Source organism: Triticum dicoccoides, chromosome 1A (genome assembly GCF_002162155.2).
Source record: "Triticum dicoccoides isolate Atlit2015 ecotype Zavitan chromosome 1A, WEW_v2.0, whole genome shotgun sequence".
Lineage (NCBI taxonomy): Eukaryota > Viridiplantae > Streptophyta > Magnoliopsida > Poales > Poaceae > Triticum > Triticum dicoccoides.
Genome location: NC_041380.1, coordinates 70,636,239 through 70,657,136, shown reverse-complemented (window position 1 = coordinate 70,657,136; position 20,898 = coordinate 70,636,239). Strand labels below are relative to the sequence as shown.

At 45.6% G+C, this 20,898-nt stretch overlaps 1 protein-coding gene and 1 long non-coding RNA gene across 2 annotated transcripts; one reads left to right on the top strand and one right to left on the bottom strand.

Moving 5' to 3' along the window:
• The first annotated feature begins 11,456 nt into the window (after window positions 1-11,456).
• On the top strand, window positions 11,457-15,019 carry LOC119363862. Its single transcript, XR_005174486.1, has 2 exons — window positions 11,457-11,978; window positions 12,068-15,019. It is a non-coding gene; the product is annotated as an uncharacterized LOC119363862 (long non-coding RNA).
• Window positions 15,020-15,297: 278 nt separating this feature from the next.
• On the bottom strand, window positions 15,298-17,292 carry LOC119366296. Its single transcript, XM_037632038.1, has 4 exons — window positions 16,764-17,292; window positions 16,475-16,589; window positions 15,657-15,852; window positions 15,298-15,536 (listed from the first exon to the last, which is right to left on the bottom strand). Exons 1-4 carry the CDS (start codon window positions 16,796-16,798, stop codon window positions 15,379-15,381), a joined length of 504 nt encoding a protein of 167 aa, XP_037487935.1. The 5' UTR covers window positions 16,799-17,292; the 3' UTR covers window positions 15,298-15,378.
• Window positions 17,293-20,898: the final 3,606 nt, after the last annotated feature.

The window sequence follows — 20,898 nt, the reverse complement described above, 5'->3', positions numbered from 1 at the left end:
TTTCTCGGTTATGGAGGTGATAAAGAGTTCGACGTAAAGAGTTATGTCGATGCAAGCTTAACACCTATCCGGATAGCTCTGAGTAGAGATACCGGATACGTATAATGGAGCAATAATTTGGAATAGCTCCAAGTGGAACGTGGTAGCAGCATCTACGATATAAAGTTTTGCGAAATACATAGGGATCTGAATATGGCAAGACCCATTGACTACAACCTCTCTCACAAGCATAACATGATCAAACCCAGAACACTTTGAGTGTTTATCACATAGTGATGTGAACTAGATCATTGAGTCTAGTGGACTCTTAGATGTTGGTCACATGGCGATGTGACCTGTGAGTGTTAATCACATGGCGATGTGAACTGGATTATTGACTCTAGTGCAAGTGGGAGACTGTTGGAAATATGCCCTAGAGGCAATAATAAATTAGTTATTATTATATCATATTTCATTGTTCATGATAATCGTTTATTATCCATGCTAGAATTGTATTGATAGGAAACTCAGATACATGTGTGGATACATAGACAACACCATGTCCCTAGTAAGCCTCTAGTTGACTAGCTCGTTGATCAATAGATGGTTACGGTTTCCTGACCATGGACATTAGATGTCGTTGATAACAGGATCACGTCATTAGGAGAATGATGTGATGGACAAGACCCAATCCTGAGCCTAGCACAAAGATCGTGTAGTTCGTATGCTAAAGCTTTTCTAATGTCAAGTATCATTTCCTTAGACCATAAGATTGTGCAACTCCCGGATACCGTAGGAGTGCTTTGGGTGTGCCAAATGTCACAACATAACTGGGTGGCTATAAAGGTACACTACAGGTATCTCCGAAAGTATCTGTTAGGTTGGCATGAAACGAGACTAGGATTTGTCACTCCGTGTAGACGGAGAGGTATCTCTGGGCCCACTCGGTAGGACATCATCATAATGTGCACAATGTGACCAAGGAGTTGATCACGGGATGATGTGTTACAGAACGAGTAAAGAGACTTGCCGGTAACGAGATTGAACAAGGTATCGGAATACCTACGATCGAATCTCGGGCAAGTATCGTACCGATAGACAAAGGGAATTGAATACGGGATTGATTGAATCCTCGGCATCGTGATTCATCCGATGAGATCATCGTGGAGCATGTGGGAGCCAACATGGGTATCCAGATCCTGCTGTTGGTTATTGACCGGAGAGTTGTCTCGGTCATGTCTGCATGACTCCCGAACCCGTAGGGTCTACACACTTAAGGTTCGATGACGCTAGGGTTACAGGGAAAATATGTACGCGGCTACCGAATGTTGTTCAGCATCCCGGATGAGATCCTGGACGTCACGAGGAGTTCCAGAATGGTCCCGAGGTAAAGATTGATATATAGGAAGTATGGTTTTGGCCACCAGAAGTGTTCCGGGCATCACCGGTAGTGTACCGGGACCATCGGAGGGGTCTGGGGGCGCACCAGATGGGGCCACCAGCCCCGGAGGCATACATGGGCCAATAGTGGGAAGGGACCAGCCCCTAGGTGGGCTGGGGCGCCTCCCCACCAAGGCCCATGCGCCTCAAGAGGAGAAGGGGCAAACCCTAGGCACAGATGGGCCCTAAGGCCCACCCTAGGTGCGCCCCCCTCTCTCTCCCCCTTGGCCGCCTCCCAGATGGGATCTGGGGGCTGCCGCCGCCCCTAGGGAGGGAACCCTAGGTGGGGGCTGCCGCCGCCCCTAGGGAGGGAACCCTAGGTGGGGGCGCAGCCCCTCCCCTCCCCTTATATATACTTGAGGTTTGGGGCTGCCCAAGACATGTGATTTGCTCTCCCTGTTGGCGCAGCCCTACCCCTCTCCCTCCTCGTCTCTCGTAATGCTTGGCGAAGCCCTGCTGGAGTCCCGCGCTCCTCCACCACCACCACGCCGTCGTGCTGCTGCTGGATGGAGTCTTCCCCAACCTCTCCTTCTCCCCTTGCTGGATCAAGGCGTAGGAGACGTCACCGGGCTGTACGTGTGTTGAACATGGAGGTGCCGTCCGTTCGGCACTAGGATCATCGGTGATTTGAATCACGACGAGTATGACTCCATCAACCCCGTTCACTTGAACGCTTCCGCTTAGCGATCTACAAGGGTATGTAGATGCACTCTCCTTCCCTTCGTTGCTAGATTACTCCATAGATTGATCTTGGTGATGCGTAGAAAATTTTGAATTTCTGCTACGTTCTCCAATAGCGCTTGGCGTCCATCAACGGCGCGCCGGTGGTTGGCGGCCGGCAGAACAGCGAGGGGCGCCACCTGTGGTGGGGCGTCCCCGGCCGCACACTTGAGGGCGTGCTCGAGGGCGGCAACAACCCGCCGTTGGCGTACCCGGCGAGGGCGGCCGCCCCGGCGTAGCACCGACGCGCCGGGCCATGGGCGCCAAGGAGGTTCGGGTCCTCCTCCTCTTCTTTCTCCTCCCGATCTTCAACGCACTCCTCCGGCACTCCGGCCCTGCTCGGCGTCAAGGCCGAGCCTGCGGCGGAGACGCCGCTCGACCGGCGCACTCGCAGCGCCGGCATCGTCATCAACGAGGGCGGCCGGTGCGCCTACTCGTCGGCTCCTTCTCCGCGCTTCGTCAAGCCAAAGACGGAGCCGGGGCTCGCGCCGGTGAAGAAGGAGCTAGCCGCGCCGGTGACGACGGAGCTCGACAACGACGACGCGGCCCTGGAATGGGCGCGCAGGGACTCCATAGCGATGGAGAAGGAGCGCCTGGAGAAGGCAAAGGAGCGCCAGCGCGCCGCCCTGCTTCGCTTCGCGGAGCGTCGACGCTGCCGTGACGAAGGCGGAGTCGTCATCATCTGCGACAGTGACAACGACGACGATGATGCGCCGCCACCAGTACGCCATGGCAATGCCGGGCAGGGGTCCAGCAGGGGCGCCCGCGTCAAGGAGGAGAAGGCCGACGACGACGATGGCGGCGACGGCGGCGACTTCAGCCAGTTTTTCCTTTAGATTAGTTTATGTATATGTGCTATGTAATGAAAATCCGCGAACTTCGCCGAAATGTGCCGAAATTTATCGTGTTTGGCCGAATTTTATCGTGTTTAAGCCGAACTTCGCCGAACTTCTTTTATTTTAAAACGTGCCTGGGGGCGTCCCTGGGGCCGGCGGCTGGGGACCAACTCGCCCCCAGGCCCAATTTTTGCGCCGGCTCACCCCCAGGCAGCGATTTTAGGCGCCCCCTGGGGGGCCAACGGCTGGAGATGCCCTAGCCGTTGCCCCCCCCCCCAGGACGCATAAAAATCGCCCCCTGGGGGCGAGCCGGCGATACAATTGGTGCTGGGGGCGGTTTTGCGCCCAGTCGTCGCCCCCAGGCGCCGAAATTTGCCCACTTTGCAGCCCAATTTCGGCGAATAAAGGGCCCATATGGGCGAGAATAGGCCCATATTCGGCGTGGTTTCGCCGTGTCTCGGCGTTCAATTATCAACACAATTATTTCTTATCACATATTTCATCACAGAAAAATCAAATACTTCAACAAAATAGTACAATAACAAATAGTTCAATACAAATTATATAGTTCAACAAATAAAAACTCGTATTTCATCACACGGCGTCCCCCTTGAGCCTCCATAGGTGCTCAATCAGATCTTTCTGCAGTTGATGATGCACATGTGGGTCTCGGATCTCCTGACGCATACTGAGATAGGCAGTCCAAGTTGCCGGTAGCTGGTGATCAACTTCGGCTAGAGGACCCTGCCTGTAGTATGGTTCAGTGTCAAACACTGGGTCTTCTTGCTCGCTCTCGATGATCATGTTGTGCAAGATGACACAGCAAGTCATAATCTTCCACATTTGATCTTTGGACCAGGTCTGAGCGGGGTACCGAACAACAGAAAATTGAGATTGGAGCACACCAAATGCCCGCTCGACATCCTTCCCGCAAGCCTCCTGAAGCTTCGCAAACCAGGCGTTCTTGCCTCCTGCCACAGGGTTTGAGATCGTCTTCACAAATGTCGACCATCTCGGATAGATGCCGTCAGCTAGATAGTACCCCTTGTTGTATTGGTGCCCATTGATCTCGAAGTTCACCGGAGGAGAATGGCCCTCAACGAGCTTGGCAAAAACAGGAGAGCACTGCAGCATGTTGATGTCATTGTGAGTTCCTGGCATACCAAAGAAGGAGTGCCAAATCCAGAGGTCCTGTGTGGCTACCGCCTCAAGCACCACACTGCAACCGCCTTTGGCGCCTTTGTACATCCCCTGCCAACCAAATGGGCAATTCTTCCATTTCCAATGCATGCAGTCGATGCTTCCAAGCATCCCAGGAAATCCTCTTGCTGCATTCTGGGCTAGGATCCGAGTAGTGTCTTCCGCATTGGGTGTTCTCAAGTATTGTGGCCCAAACACTGCCACCACTGCCCGACAGAACTTGTAGAAACACTCTATGCTGGTGGACTCGGCCATGCGCCCATAGTCGTCGAGTGAATCACTGGGAGCTCCATATGCAAGCATCCTCATCGCTGTCGTGCACTTCTAGATGGAGGTGAATCCAAGAGCGCCAGTGCAATCCATCTTGCACTTGAAGTAGTTGTCGAACTCCCGGATGGAATTCACAATCCTGAGAAAGAGCTTTCGGCTCATCCGATAACGGCGCCGAAATGTTCTCTCGCCATGAAGTGGAGCATCGGCGAAGTAGTCGGAGTAGAGCATGCAGTAGCCTTGGAGACGATGCCGGTTCTTTGCTTTCATCCGCCCCGGCGCCGAGCCACCTCGCCGCGGCTTTTCATTGCTCGCTAGTAGCTGGGCGAGGGCGGCGAGCACCATGAGATGCTCTTCTTCCTGGACGTCGGCCGCGGCTTCCTCCTCCAGCAGCGCGGCGAGCTCTTCCTCCTCATCCGAGTCCATCGCCGAGGCAGGAAAAACGCCGAACACCTTGCGCTCGGTGGGCGTGTACCCGCCGTTAAACCGCGCCTCCGCGGCCGGAAACGGCGGCCGGAAACGCCCAGCTGCTGTGGGAGGGGCTGTCGTGGCGAAGCGCTGCTATTTTCCGTCGGGGAATGGCTATCTAGCGGAGTAGGGCGGCGGCCGTCGCCGGGATATAGCTAGTGGTGGCCGAGGGCGCGGGGGGGTGCGAGGCAAGTCGGGGGAAGAAAACCTTGACTTTTCCCCTGTCAGTGTGGGCCAGGCGTGCTTTTCCCTAGCGCCGGAGCCCCCAACTGCTCCCCAGCGCGCCGGGTTCGGCCTGTGACCGCCGAGCGGAAAAAAGGTCCGAACCGGCGATTTTCGGCGTCCTGGGGGCGCGACTGGGCCGCGCCGAAAAAACGGCCTGGGGGACCCTGTTGGGGGCGCGGCTGGAGATGCCCTAAAAGATCTGCCGTCTTGCGAGCTGTCGGATCTGACAAATTGAACGACTGAACGTCACCTTTTATCATTGCAACGTAGGTCATGTTACATAATTTTTTTGGAAAATATTTCTTTTGCATTGTTTTATTTTTTTTTGCAACAGAGGTCATGTTGCAATTTAGGTTTTTTGGAACGAAGGTCTCACTGTAAATTTAACTTTTCTGAAACGGAGGTCTTGTTGCAGTTTTTGTGCAACAAAGACATTTCTGCAGAAATTCATCGTAGTGAACAGTGAGCATCGAGCAGCAGCCACGTTGACCGAAAGAAAGAAAAGACCGCTCCGTTAGGACACGTGTAGTACAAATGAGCCGGCGGATGCTCGCGTGCAATCCTTTTTCTTATTCTTTTTCTTCTGTTCTTGAGAAGAGAGACTGCCGATGTTGCTGGCGTAGGTTCCTATGTTGTACCAACTTTTCTCCTCCTCCTTCCATTTCTTTTTTTTTCTAAAAAATCATTTTAATCTTTTTTACCTTTTGATCTGTTCCTGGATTTATTTCCTCTCAGATTTTTCTTTTTTTTCCTTTTTGTTAAATTACAAATTTTCTATAATAACATGGACATTTTAATTAAGATAACCTTTTTTGTAAACTACGTGAACACTTCTTAAAATTGCCCATTTTTTCTCTAAATAAGTGAAGACATTTATTAATTATATAAAAATATTTTTTAATGTGTGAATACTATTTAAAAATGGAATGGACATTTTTCTAAATACATGAATGATTTATTTTAATTACATAAACATTTTTAGAAAATGCATTTCTAAATTTTAAAAATAGATATAAAAATAGAAAACCATCTGAAAAAACATTTTTTAGAAAATATTGCCAAGTTTTGTGATCGAGGTTAAACAACATGGGGATAAAAAAAGGTCATGGGGCTGACTCAACCAAACATGTTGTCCCGTCCTAAAGAATGAGAAAACTTGGCAAGATTTATGGGCCTCACATCTGAGGCTTGACCCTTGAAGATGAAGCTGCAGTTCATAAAGGTTAACAATGTAACGATGATCCCCTTACAATGGCTCCATAAAGTCCTCCCAAACAACATGAAAGATCTGTAAATAGCTCCTTAGGATCAGAAGCGATAATGGTGTTCTGTAGTGCTAAGTCCACTGCCAGTGCAAGGGCCTCGAGACACCCAATTTCTTCGAGGGAAGCTGTGTCCGTCACACTTGATAAAACCATCGAAGAAGACCCCAAGAACACACCTTCTGAATTTCTGCACACTGCCACGCAACGCCTGCCAGTTCATACCTCACTATACCCTAATCCACTTTGATCTTCACATATCCCTCTGAGAGGGTCCATGATGTGAAAAGGAGCTGCTCTAGGTTATCTTCTTGACATTGCTTGCTTTTTCTGAATATTACCAACTTCCTCGAGCTCGCTAATAAATATGTTGATCAAGAGATCGATAGATAAGGGCTTTGGGAAACCTCCTCATCAACTAAGGGTGGTCCTGGATAGAAATCCGACATCGACACTAACAAAAAACGGGTATAAGAAGAAAAACAAAAGAAATTCCACCACCACCGTTGATGTCTGCACCCCCGAGGACCATCGCACTTCATCAAGCGCATTCTTGGAGCGTCAGAGGAAGATGGACCGCCCACCGCCATGGAATTGAGGTTGGGCATGGTTCTGAAGAGGCACTCCCAGCACCCGCCCAAATGGGGTTTTCTGAGTGCGCTTCACGGGTTGCCCAATTGAAGATCTCCATTGAAATCCGTGCAGGCTTCATTGCTTCACGCTCCATTGGGGTGACATCGTGAATGATGCAGAGGGCCAAAAAGTACAGCTCAACGGCCTCCCGCCCCTGCAACTTGTGGATTTACGTCATCGTCGGCCTGAAGAGGGCACCTCGACATACTTTTGAGCCTCCTGGAGCTCCTTCCATGCCGCGAACCAAGCTTGGGTGGTGTCGCTGAGTCGCTCCGCCCTTGCACACAATTGTTGCGAGAAGTACAACCTTGCTTCCGGTGGGCCTGCAACTGCACAAGGTTTAAACTGTAGCCTTTCTGAAGTAAGAGTATTAATCCCATAAGGAGCATAGAAAATGGATTTGTCTCTTGTAGTGGTTTTATAATATTGTGCCTGTGAGTTAGTTGTGATCCAAAGCAAAGCGAAACAGAAGTTTGAAATATTGCAAGGTTGTAGTGAACACAATAATAAAATGCAAGAGTAAAATGAAAAAAGGCGCAAGATGTGAAATATCGGTTGTCGGAATCAATAGGGCTAAAGCGTTCTCCGGGAGTCTGGCTTTCCCATTAGTATCTAATGTGACCTCGACGTTTGGATTTCTAAGCAACTTTATATGTTTCTATAAGTGGGCGGAGCTAAGTACAAATATGTTCATACATGTCGTGTACCTATATCCTATATGGTACTACTTTTCATCCCCACTCTGATTACTGAACGGTAATTAAGGGTTCCTCATGGACGCAGTTAAAGTGGTCTCCATTTATCCCCTATTGCAACAGTCATGGAAGGAGGAAGGTAAGCACTGTTATTACCAACTTCTGCAACCCACCAGCACGCGCCAATAGTAACGAACTTTCATCCAAAAGAGATGTATGTTGGATGGTCGACTTCACCTACCATTGAGAAGATCATTAATATAAACATAAAAAGAGGATGTCAAATCCTATCAACATTCAATCCTAAACATACTAGGGTTCCTCCATTCCCCGGTAACTATGGAGATTACTCCCTCATCAAGACCATAAGCATCGGTGAATAAAGTCAAAGGAAATCATGGATGAAGTGTCAAAGTAATACACAAATGGATCCACATGGACTAATATATTACAAAGAAATGAAGGCAGAATGGTGATGAAGTTAATGGTTGATGATGATGCCTCCTTGATGCGGTAGCGGAGTCCCTTACCCAATTCCCCTTCTAATCCTTACGGAAGCTAGGGTTCTTCCTTCTAGATGAGTTTCTAGTGGTTATGGGCATCTAAACTCTGATCTGGTTGCACGGGGTGAAGTAGTTGACCAGGTGGTGTCGACGGCACACGGTACGACCGGTGGTAGGAACGCATGCGCTCATACCATGCACCATTAAGCGCTCTGGACTATTCCACAATGCCCTTTATTTTCCTCTTTGCTTTATTGTTTTAAGGTATAATTCATGTTAATTGGCATGATTTTATCACCATAATTTGACGTTCTTTCCTTAGACTCTCAAATGCTTCCGCAATTCACAACCTAGCGAAAACAGATAAAAAAAAGGTGTGCGAACGTGGTAAAATCCAAAATCCTAGCACTAGGGAATAAAAAAAAGGTGAAATTTAACTCAAAAATTGCACATCACTTCCGCGAGAAGCTCAACTTGTGCTTTCGTGAGAACCGACGTTGTGCTTCCGCAAGAAACATAGCATGTGATTCCACGAGAACCACATCTCAGCTTCCAGAAAAGGGAAAAGCACAAATGTGCTTCTTCAAAAAAGGGAAAAGCACAACCTATGTTTCTCAAAAATGTGAAAAACGAAACTGATACATCTCCAACGTATCTATAATTTTTTATTGTTTCGTGTTATTCTAGTATCAATCTTGAATGTTTTATATGCAATTATATATCGTTTCTTGAGATTAACCTATTAACCTAGTGCCAAGTGCCAGTTGTTGTTTTTTGTCTGTTTCTGTTTTTCGAGGAAATCCGTACCAAACGAAGTCCAAACGCTACGAAACTTTGTGACAGTTTTTTTCTAGACAAGAGAGACCCTAGAAGCTTCGGGAGGAGACCAGAAGGCAAACGAGTAGATGGCAAGGCAACAGGGCACCCCCTGATGCATTGTGCGCCCCTCGTGGCTTCGTTGACCTTTATAAATTCTCTAAAATCAGAAAACCAACAGAGAGCCACCCGAAATACTTTTTCCATTGCCGCAAGTTTCCGTTCTTCCACCATCCCATTTGGAGGCCTTTTCCGGTACTCTGCCGGAGGGGGAATCGATCACAGAGGGCTTATACATCAACCTTGCTGCCCTTTCGATGATGTGTGAGTAGTTTACCACAAACCTACGTGTCCATAGCTAGTAGCTATATGGCTCTTCTCTCTCTTTGATCTTCAATACAATGTTATCCTCGATGTTCTTCGAGATCTATTTGATGTAATCCTTTTTTCCGATGTGTTTGTTGGGACCCAATGAATTGTGGGTTTATGATCAAACTAGTGATGAATATTAATTGAGTCTTCTTTGAATTCTTTTATGCATGATTATTATAGCTTTGTATTTCTCTCTGATCTATCCGTTTGGTTTGGCCAACTAGTTTGATTTATCTTGCAATGGGAGAGCTGTTTTGTAATGGGTTCAATCTTGTGGTGCTCTATATCCTAGTGATAGAAGGGTACAAGACACGTATTTATATTGTTGCCATTGGGAAAATGAAGGGGTTTATTCATATTGGTTGGATTTACTTTGTCTACATCATGTCATCTTACTTAAGGTGTTACTCCATTTCTCACGAACTTAATACTCTAGATGTATGCTGGATAGCGGTCGACGGGTGGAGTAATAATAATAGATGCAGGACAGGAGTCGGTCTACTTGTTTCGGACGTGATGCCTATATACATGATCATTACCTTGAATATCGTCATAACTATGCGTTTTTCTATCAATTGCCCAATAGTAATGTGTTTACCCACCGCATGCTCTTTGTTCGAGAAAGAAGCCTCTAGTGAAACCTATGGCCACTAGGTCTACTTTTATAATATATAAAATCCAAAAATACATTGCTGCAATTTATTTATCGTTATTTTTGTGTTTTATTTATCTATCTACCACTATCACATTTGATGCTTGCAAATAATCATCAAGGGGATTGATAACCCCTTGACTACGTTGGGTGCAAGTATTTGCTTTTTTGTGTGTAGGTGCTGCTAACGAGGTTTTACGTGGTTCTCCTACTGGATTGATGACCTTGGTTCTTAGCTGAGGAAAATACTTATCTCTACTATACTGCATCATTCTCTCCTCTTCGAAAAATGCCAACGTAGCTCACAAGTAGCAGTAACTATTCTTCCAGGTTCAGTTTTTTTTTTTTGACTTTCGGTATTTTGAGTTTTTATTTCTTTTATTATTCTAGTTTTCCCCTGATATTTTCATGGAAAAAGCCCATAGAAACCTATTAATATGGGTTCTAATTTCAAATATGTCCGACACGAGAAATCCAATCATGAGAACAATTCGAGATTTGGACGTCTAGTTCAAGAGATAATCCATTTAAAAAAGACAAATCTACAAAAAATACACCTAGGTTTCAACAAGTGGCACACATGCAATGCGCCATTTGCAACACTAGAGAATGTGAGTGAACTTTGCAAGATGTACTTCTTAATTAGTGATTTTAGAAAATTTGGCTATTTCTCGCCCTATTGCAAGATAGATCGCCTTATTGGCAGGCCCAATTCAGATTCCAAGAGCTCTTTCCTGGGCATGTTTTTTTCCTGTGTGTTTCAGCGTTGGTTTTTATTGTTTTTCTTACATTTGTTCATGTTTCTTTTAGCAGTTTTCTAGGTTTTTCATTTTTCTTTTTTTTTCATTTTTCTTACTTAGTATGGTGTAAATACCATATTACACTTTGAGGAATATATTAGAGAGAGCATGCGCGATACATAGCATATTTTTGGTTTTAAAATTTGTCCACAAAAGAGTGTAATTTTATCTTCTCCATGCATTTTAAAATACAAAAAATGAATTTTCTCTTATCACATGGTAATCACGACCAATAACATTCTACACATGGTCTCCTTAATTTCTACATGCAGTTAGCTTACTGGGTGTTGGGAATTAAAAAGAAGAAGGATGGTGGCTTGCATCTTCCCAATTCATTTTTAATTCACTTTATAATTTGTCATAAAATTTCTATATATACAATTTTCACCGGACGGGAGAAGTATTAACACAATTCACAACAGTACACAGTTAGTGAATATACAACCCTTTAACGGTCGCGGTATGGGCGCCTCCTCCCGGTGTCCACGTCGGACAGGAAAGGACAAACGCAAGCAGAAAAAAAAAAGTAAACAATGCAACGGATCAACACACCATCGTTTCCTTCCCTGCGAAGGCAACTCCCCTGTCAAATCGCCTTCTCCTCCCTCCTTCCCTCATCCCTGAGCCGCCACCTCCGCCACTTCTCCTCTCCCCTAGCCAAGCTCGAGCCCTCCGCCGTCCCCTCCTCCTTGACCACCTCTCCCTTCCTCTAAAGAAGGAGCACGGGCCCGCCGCTACACCTGAGCCGCTAGAAGGTCGTCGGGTGGAGGTGTCCCAGGTCTCGAAGCCTCCGGAGTCGCTGTCGCTGTACGGAGATGGGTCGGCAGAGGATGACGGTGTTGGGGTCAGGAGGGCAAAGGCGCCGCCGACGATGATGTGGAGGAGGACGAGGTTGAGGCCCCTCCTGCCGTTGTCTCCTTTTCGAGGCTGTTCCACTTGGCCGACGGCCTCAACTAGGTGCTCATGGCTGCTGGCGCACTCGCTACCGCCGCCCACGGCGCATCACTCGTCATCTGCCTGCACTATTTCAGGAGGTCCTTCAATTTGGTCGACACTGAACGGGTTCAGTGTGTTCTCCACGGCCTGCTCCTCGACTAATTTATGCAGGTAAACCGATGCTTCACATGCTCTTCTCTTAATCATGATATTTATTGCCTGAGACACCCCAAGGTCAATTCAACAACAAATGTCTTTAGGTTCCAGTTTATTCCTACAAATTGAAGTGGTAAAGACCGTTTCCTGCGCGCGTGTTCCACTACTGTCCTATATATACAGCGAGCAGGGAAACCACCGAATCATACAGAGCAGAGCACACAATAGTACAAGACCGGCATGCGGCAGCAACAAGGCCTCCACATACAATCTCTCTTGTTGCAATCTCTCTTGATTATTCTGGCCCATCATCAAACTTGATTAGCGACAGAGAAACAACTTGTCAGATACAAGATCAATATATGGTTGCCAATGTATGTTTGTTTAACTTTTTCCAGGGTGTTCTACTCTATGGGGAAGCCATTATTATCAAGGGCTATGGCCAGTAACATTCATGCTAACTTTTTGGGTTTTCACTTGATTGATGGTACTTCGTATTTTCATTCTGTCAGTATTACATTACACTGACGTGTTGTCTAAAAATCAGATTGTGTCAAGTGCTATAATTGACAAATACATCGGAGAAATTGCTCATTTAATCAGAGAAATGTTTGTTTGGCTATGCACGTGATCACCAACTAAGTTTTGCCCCGTCTCTCTTTTTTGCAAAGCTAATTGGTCTTAAACTTAATTCCCTTATTATCTGTTAGAAACGCATGTTGGCAGATAGTTATGCATCCCCTGGCGCTGAGATGCAAGCTGCGACTTGATAGTTCGCTTGACTCAGATATCATGTCATCGAATTGTATTCCGGTTCAACGCTATAAAATTTTAAGCTTTAGATCTCAATATCAGTTTTTCCTGAGAAAAAGAAATCAAACTGATCTCAATATAAGTAGAAGTGCATTTCTGAGATCTTTTAGCTTATATCACCATTTAGTTTATTTACCCTGCTCATAGATTTTGTTTCATTTTCATCAAATTGTTATTTCTAGCGATGCATTATCTTCATGGTTGAAATCGATGCAATTGGTGAGAGAAGATTTAGTGAGGGAACCTGTGACGTCCGTGAGATCCAGCGGACACTCATGGAGCTTCTTAATCATTTAGATGGATTTGATGAGCTTGGCAAGGTAAACTATCTGGATGCGGATTCACGTAACATTTTATTTAACTCCTTTTTCTAACATTGCACATTTTTGCTCTCGGGGGAAAGTATAGGTGTTTCGACATCAATTTTGTACATAATTTATTTTTTTCATCTTTGCTTGATTGCTTCTATGGATTTTTTGGATGCGGATTCGAGTAACATTTTATTTCACTCCCTTTTTTAACATTACACATTTTTAGAAGGAAAAAAAATTGAGGACTGCAGGTTTTGTTTTGTCTGATTGTTGGCATGCCAACGGAATTGCCTCATTGTTTGATAGACTTGAATACTTATGATTTCTTTCTTACCGGGCTTTTTTTATTTTATTTTGGGAAAACCCATGACTTTATCTTAACCTGATACATCGTGATCACTAATGCCGAGAAGGGTTCATCGTCCCAATCAAGGTGAGTAAAATTGACCGCCTCTTTTGGTGCTGATGCAACTAGGAATGGTGTTACTTGTGGCTTGAGTGGCTTCAGTTCAGTGAGTAACACAACTTATTTGCACTTCCTGGAAATATAATTATCATCTGTGATTTTGCTATGTATTAGCTGTGACTTGACTGATTCCAGGTCAGGAACATGATTAGCCTGATGTATTATGCATGACCATTGGAAGACATTGTTTTCCATGATATAATTAGTGTGATGGTACAGTTACCCCAATTGATCGGATGCCACAATGCCCTTTATTTGTGCTTTTGGTTGATTTCTTCAAGCAGTGCAAGCTAGAGTGTGAGTTTTGCCTATGCCCTTAGTAGCTTACAAAATTTCACCTTACTTCACTTTCCTGTTACTATATTGGCATCTATTCATGAAGCATGGTAATTTCCTTATAAGTATAAATTTTTGCAATCAGCACATGAGTCATCCTATCTGTTTTACAACCCGAGGTTCACATTAGTTGTTTCTCTTCATGGTGACTCAGCTTTATTGGTGTCACTCTCAGCTCGATGGTCATGAATCAAATGTGACTTCCTATCTAATTACATTTAACTTCAACAATTGCTTGTTTTAACCATTGCTCATATTTCAGATTGTCTTTGATGGGTGAGTTTTGGCTATGTACACAACATCGCACTCAGAATTTGAGCGGCGCTAATAGAACTGTTGAGTGCTCGATCTGATTGTTTAAAGAATCAAAGCATTCAAATTCTTGTTTTAATGCTTTAGAATATGAATGCCTTTAAAAAAATTACCATGCATTTGTAATTTTGTAACTCATGTTGATCAGTAATTCTTGTAGTTGTGTAAATTTTGCACAATCATAAGTCCTTTAGAATGCTAAAAGCTTGACACCTTTGCTTCAATAGTTTCCCTGAACTAAACTTCTGTAAAATACATAAACCAAAGAGTACTCTTAGATATTTAGTTTAGGTTAAATTTGCGCAGAGTGATTAAGAATATTGGCTTGCAATAATAATCAAAATGGACCAATTTGGCGTGCAGTAATAATCATAACGGTAAATGGTATGTTCTTTTATTGCTACTCTCACTTTCCATGTGCATGCTAGGTATGTTGCCTTTCACTAGGCAATTGTACTTTATTCTGGGTTGCATCAACTTGCATCAGTCGCTGCTCCTCGGTGTGTGCAAGGGGAAGTGCAGAAGTAGTGGGGAGTGTAGCTGACTAAAATCCATGTAGCATTTGTGTTGGGTACATCAAGATGAACATCATGCTGATTCTGATGTGGAAATGGATGACGCCAGGCCTATAGAGTACTCATAAAGGTGTTATGTTTTATTTGGTTCCTTAGTCATGAAGTCCCTTTCTTCAGCCAAACTGAAGCACTTGGTGTTGGCCTGTCTTTGCTTTTGGATTAACTGTAATATATCCTCATTAGATGTATCATTACTTGTGATGGTTCTGAACTCAAATAATACAGTATATGTACTTTGATTGATGTGCTACCAATAGATCCTAATGAACTCAAATAAATGAAATTGATGGCCAAACATGACAACTGAAAGTGTCCAGACAAGATAAGTGTGCACATGCCCGCTCAGGTGGCGCCACCAGGTGGCGCCCCAGCCTCTAGTACTACATCAGAGTACGCACCACGAGCTTGCAGCGGACATTAATGTAAAGTACTGAACAAGACGTCTTATATTTAGAAATAAAAGAAAAAAATGTGTCACAAGTGTACGAATCCACAGTGAATTAATTAATTAACGATGGGGCTCACTGTCACCCCGTTGCTGCAAGGTCCGGTATGGACCTCCATGACCGTGAGGCTCCACCGCTGATAAATGAAACAATGTTCTAAACTATATAGTTCCTCCTCCGATGGTCATGGCCTCCTGAGTACGTGGAGCCATCAACCGGATGTTTCAGGAACTCGCTGCAGCCGTAGCAACGTGTGAAGTCAAACCCTTTCCTACAGCCACGTCTAGGATCATCACAGTAGTAATAATAACCACCTGCATAACAAATACAGTAGCAAGAGGTCGTTCAGTGCCAAAATATATAGCAACAAACCGGTGAATAGGGAACAAGCATAAAACCAATAAATCGTTGATCTGGATAATATTCGGGTTTACCTTCACATAATGAATCCAGGGGAACGCAACAGCGTACTTTCAAGATCTCTTCACGACCCCGTCCACAGTCCTCTATCTCGGCGAAAAAGAGTTTCTTCTTATCCTTGCGCTTGGCGACGAAATTTAGGTGTGTAAAAATATGGCTGCTCTCGTAAAAGAGCCTAGAAAGCAATGTACCACACAACTCAAACTTCACCTGCAATTTGGGCAGAGAGAAAGGAGAGAAAAATCAGATTTACAAAATATGTGCAGCTATATATTGAGCATTGTCACAGTAATGTGATATACGTAATTGGTGATTGCACTTGCAAACTTGCACAAAAACGGGACTTAATAAGCTAATTAAACACAACTCTAAGGGAACAAAATATCACGAACAAACTTGCGATGGAGTTGGCTGCTAATTCTTCTAACTGGATTAACAAGAATTAATATCAGTAGCCACTAAAGAATGCTAGAAGTGGAATAGGGAAATTCTGTAATCTTCAGAAGCTTCCCTAAGTTTAATTGAAACACTCATAAATTACACTAAGTATTTTGAAACACGTAGTCTGTGCAGCTCATGTGCTAGCTAGTGATCCTAATTTAATATTTCCAGCAAGTAAACCTAGCTCGCTTGGTTGGGATAGTTGATGTACACACCCAAAATCCAGGTTCAAGTCCTCATGGATGCGAGCTTAGGTTCTATTTATAATGTCAAGAAACATAATCTGGTATTTCTTCTAACACTACATACCGGCACACAACAGAACACTGACTTGCACACAATATACAAGCAGGAACCAAATAGCAAATGGAAGATAGGAAAATGCCAATACCTTTTTCCTCTTATTGAAACTCGCTAAAGCCAGTTCTGATAAATATGTTTGCTCCCTAGTGATCTCTTGCCTGATTATCTTTGCTTCCATTTCTTCTGCTGTAACATGCTTGCAACTACAATGAGAAAAACATATTATTAAAGCATTATTAAGCTAGTACAGTATTAAATAAGGAATTTCTGATTTAAAATGCGTGGAAAACAAAGTTTGGCATGAACCAAAAACAAAGTTTGACATGGATGTGCGAATCATCTTCTCGAGTGGCAGGGGGGAGGCGAATAAATATTACCTTATTTCCTCAACCTGGGCGGAGTTGTCGATCATGTACTTGGAGTTCTCATCAATTCCTCATAACGACGTCGGCCCGAGCGGCTGCCTTGTAGAACCGTGTGCCTGCGTCGTCGCCCTCCTTGTCCTCCAGCGCGGCTATCTCCTCCGGCGAGATCGGGTCCCCAATGTCGTCGGCGGTGGCAACGAGAATGCGGTACTTGCCGGACGGATTAGCCTCCGGCGGGATCACGATAGGGGACGGCCACGGACGATTTCGCACGGCGCGCACCGGAGACGGAGCGTCACTGAAGGGAGCAGGCTGCTTGTCCTTCTCCTCAGCAACCAAGGAGTGTCGATCTTCCCTACTATCCATGGCCCTCGAGGGAAGCGGGAATAACGGTGGCACCGGACGCGGGAGGAAACAAATCCGTGGTTGAGGGCGGTGGAGCACGACGGGCTGGTGTTGGCTAGCTCCTACTGCGCCGCCATTGTTCCACCCAGCAGTCGGAGTCGGGATTCGATCAGGATTGGTTCACCTCCTCGAAGATCTCTGGAATCGGGGATTCGGAGACGGCGGTGTGCAGGTTTTTCTTTTTAAAAAAATACTTGGATTGCTTAGAGCATCTCTAGCAGACCCCATATAATGCTCTATCCACAAAGATACAAGAGGCAATTCGAAAATACATTGAAGAGTATTTGAGGTTTTGCAATCTAGATTTGCCATTGTTCATGGTCCTGCTCGTTTTTGGGACAAGCGATCCTTGAAAAACACATCTAATATTGACTTTTTTTCTTATATTAAATTAGTAATTCTGAATATGTGGCATATGTGTTAAATTCAGATAAAACCACATCTAATATGCGGGATCCCGCATCGGCCCGCAAAACCGTTTTTCCAGGAATTGTAAATGAGTTTTGCGGATCGACGATATACGGGTCTGCTAGAGATGCTCTTAGGTGCCCTATTTTAGTCACTAAATTGGGCTTCAAACAAAATTTGCAGCACCAAAGAATGTTAAAAGTTGCCTAAAAATACATTACGGTTGTCTTATTATGAGTTTCCTAGTTTCCTATTTAGGCCACATGTTGAAGCAACAGAATGATGTATGAAAAAAAAGAAATATCAAACGGAGTCGAAACGGAACAAAATCAACTGGAGAAGTTATTTTTGAAAAAAAAGCTGTCGGATGGACTTGGACCCCACGTCAGGAGCCAAGGGAGGTGCTCACGAGGGTGGGGGGCGCCCCCCCTAGGATGCTCCCCCTGCCTCGTGGGGCCCCCGAAGCTCCACCGACGTACTTCCTGCACCCATGTATACTCATGTACCCTAAAACTTCCAGAACAGAGATTAGATCGGGAGTTCCGCCGCCAGAAGCCTCCGTAGCCACGGAAAGCCAATCTAGACCCGTTCCGGCACCCTGCCGGAGGGGGAATCCCTCTTCGGTGGCCATCTTCATCATCCCGGTGCTCTCCATGACGAGGAGGGAGTAGTTCTCCCTCGGGGCTGAGGGTATGTATCAGTAGCTATGTGTTTGATCTCTCTCTCTCTCGTGTTCTTGATTTGGCACGATCTTGATGTATCGCGAGCTTTGCTATTATAGTTGGATCTTATGTTTCTCCTCTCCCTCTACTCTCTTGTAATGAATTGAGTTTTCCCTTTGAAGTAATCTTATCGGATTGAGTCTTTAAAGATTTGAGAACACTTGATGTATGTCTTGTCTTGCGTATCTGTGGTGACAATGTGATACCACATGATTCACTTGATGTATATTTTGGTGATCAACTTGCGGGTTCCGCCCATGAAACTATGCATAGGGGTTGACACACGTTTTCGTCATGATTCTCCGATAGAAACTTTGGGGCACTCTTTGAGGTCCTTTGTGTTGGTTGAATAGATGAATCTGTGATTGTGTGATGCATATCGTATAATCATACCCATGGATACTTGAGATGACATTGGAGTATCTAGGTGACATTAGGGTTTTGGTTGATTTGTGTCTTAAGGTGTTATTCTAGTACGAACTCTAGGGTTGTTTGTGACACTTATAGGAATAGCCCAACGGATTGATTGGAAAGAATAACTTTGAGGTGGTTTTGTACCCTACCATAATCTTTTCGTTCGTTCTCCGCTATTAGTGACTTTGGAGTGACTCTTTGTTGCATGTTGAGGGATAGTTATGTGATCCAATTATGTTATCATTGTTGAGAGAACTTGCACCTGCGAAAGTATGAACCTTAGGCCTTGTTTCAACGCATTGCAATACCGTTTACGCTCACTTTTATCATTAGTTACCTTGCTGTTTTTATATTTTCAGATTACAAAAACCTTTATCTATCATCCATATTGCACTTGTATCACCATCTCTTCGCCGAACTAGTGCACCTATACAATTTACCATTGTATTGGGTGTGTTGGGGATGATGGAAATATGCCCTAGAGGCAATAATAAAAGGATTATTATTATATTTCCTTGTTCATGATAATTGTCTTTTATTCATGCTATAATTGTGTTATCCGGAAATCGTAATACATGTGTGAATACATAGACACCAACATGTCCCTAGTAAGCCTCTAGTTGACTAGCTCGTTGATCAATAGATAGTCATGGTTTCCTGACTATGGACATTGGATGTCATTGATAACGAGATCACATCATTAGGAGAATGATGTGATGGACAAGACCCAATCCTAAACATAGCACAAGATCGTATAGTTCGTTTGCTAGAGTTTTTCCAATGTCAAGTATCTTTTCCTTAGACCATGAGATCGTGTAACTCCCGGATACCGTAGGAGTGCTTTGGGTGTACCAAACGTCACAACGTAACTGGGTGACTATAAAGGTATACTACGGGTGTCTCCGAAAGTGTCCGTTGGGTTGACACGGATCAAGACTGGGATTTGTCACTCCGTATGATGGAGAGGTATCTCTGGGCCCACTCGGTAATGCATCATCATAATGAGCTCAAAGTGACCAAGTGTCTGGTCACGGGATCATGCATTACGGTACGAGTAAAGTGACTTGCCGGTAACGAGATTGAACGAGGTATTGGGATACCGACGATCGAATCTCGGGCAAGTAACGTACCGATTGACAAAGGGAATTGTATACGGGGTTGCTTGAATCCTCGACATCGTGGTTCATCCGATGAGATCATCGAGGAGCATGTGGGAGCCAACATGGGTATTCAGATCCCACTGTTGGTTATTGACTGGAGAGCCATCTCGGTCATGTCTACATGTCTCCCGAACCCGTAGGGTCTACACACTTAAGGTTCGGTGACGCTAGGGTTGTAGAGATATGAATATGCAGTAACCCGGAAGTTGTTCGGAGTCCCGGATGAGATCCCGGACGTCACGAGGAGTTCCGAAATGGTCCGGAGGTGAAGAATTATATATAGGAAGTGCAGTTTCGGCCATCGGGAGAGTTCCGGGGGTCAGCGGTATTGTACCGGGGCCACCGGAAGGGTCCCGGGGGTCCACCGGGTGGGGCCACCCATCCCGGAGGGCCCCATGGGCTGAATTGGGGAGGGGAACCAGCCCATAGTGGGCTGGTGCGCCCCCTTTGGCCCACCCCATGCGCCTAGGGTTGGGAACCCTAGGGTGGGGGGGCGCCCCACCTGGCTTGGGGGGCACTCCACCCCTTGCCCCCCCCAGGAGATCCCATCTCCTAGGGCCGGTGCCCCCCCTAGGGGAGCCTATATAAAGGGGGGGAGGGAGGGGCAGCCGCACCCTTGACTCTTGGCGCCTCCCTCTCCCCTGCTACACCTCTTCCTCTCGCAGAAGAACGGCGAAGCCCTGCTGCGGTGACTGCTGCATCCACCACCACGCCGTCGTGCTACTGGATCTTCATCAACCTCTCCTTCCCCCCTTGCTGGATCAAGAAGGAGGAGACGTCACGCTGACCGTACGTGTGTTGAACGCGGAGGTGCCGTCCGTTCGGCGCTCGGATCTCCGGTGATTTGGATCACGTCGAGTACGACTCCGTCATCCCCATTCTCTTGAGCGCTTCCGCTCGCAATCTACAAAGGTATGTAGATGCATCCGATCACTCGTTGCTAGATGAACTCATAGATGGATCTTGGTGAAAACGTAGAAAAAAATTTGTTTTCTGCAACGTTCCCCAACAATGGCATCATGAGCTAGGTCTATGCAT

Bases quoted from the DNA above. Each gene is read 5' to 3' on its own strand.
- LOC119366296 (XM_037632038.1), bottom strand. From the start codon at position 16,798: ATGATCGACAACTCCGCCCAGGTTGAGGAAATAAG. The intron at 15,853-16,474 runs GTATTGGCATTT...CCCAAATTGCAG, and splicing joins GTTTCAATAAGAGGAAAAAG to GTGAAGTTTGAGTTGTGTGG. The intron at 15,537-15,656 runs GTAAACCCGAAT...TTTGTTATGCAG, and splicing joins CCTGGATTCATTATGTGAAG to GTGGTTATTATTACTACTGT.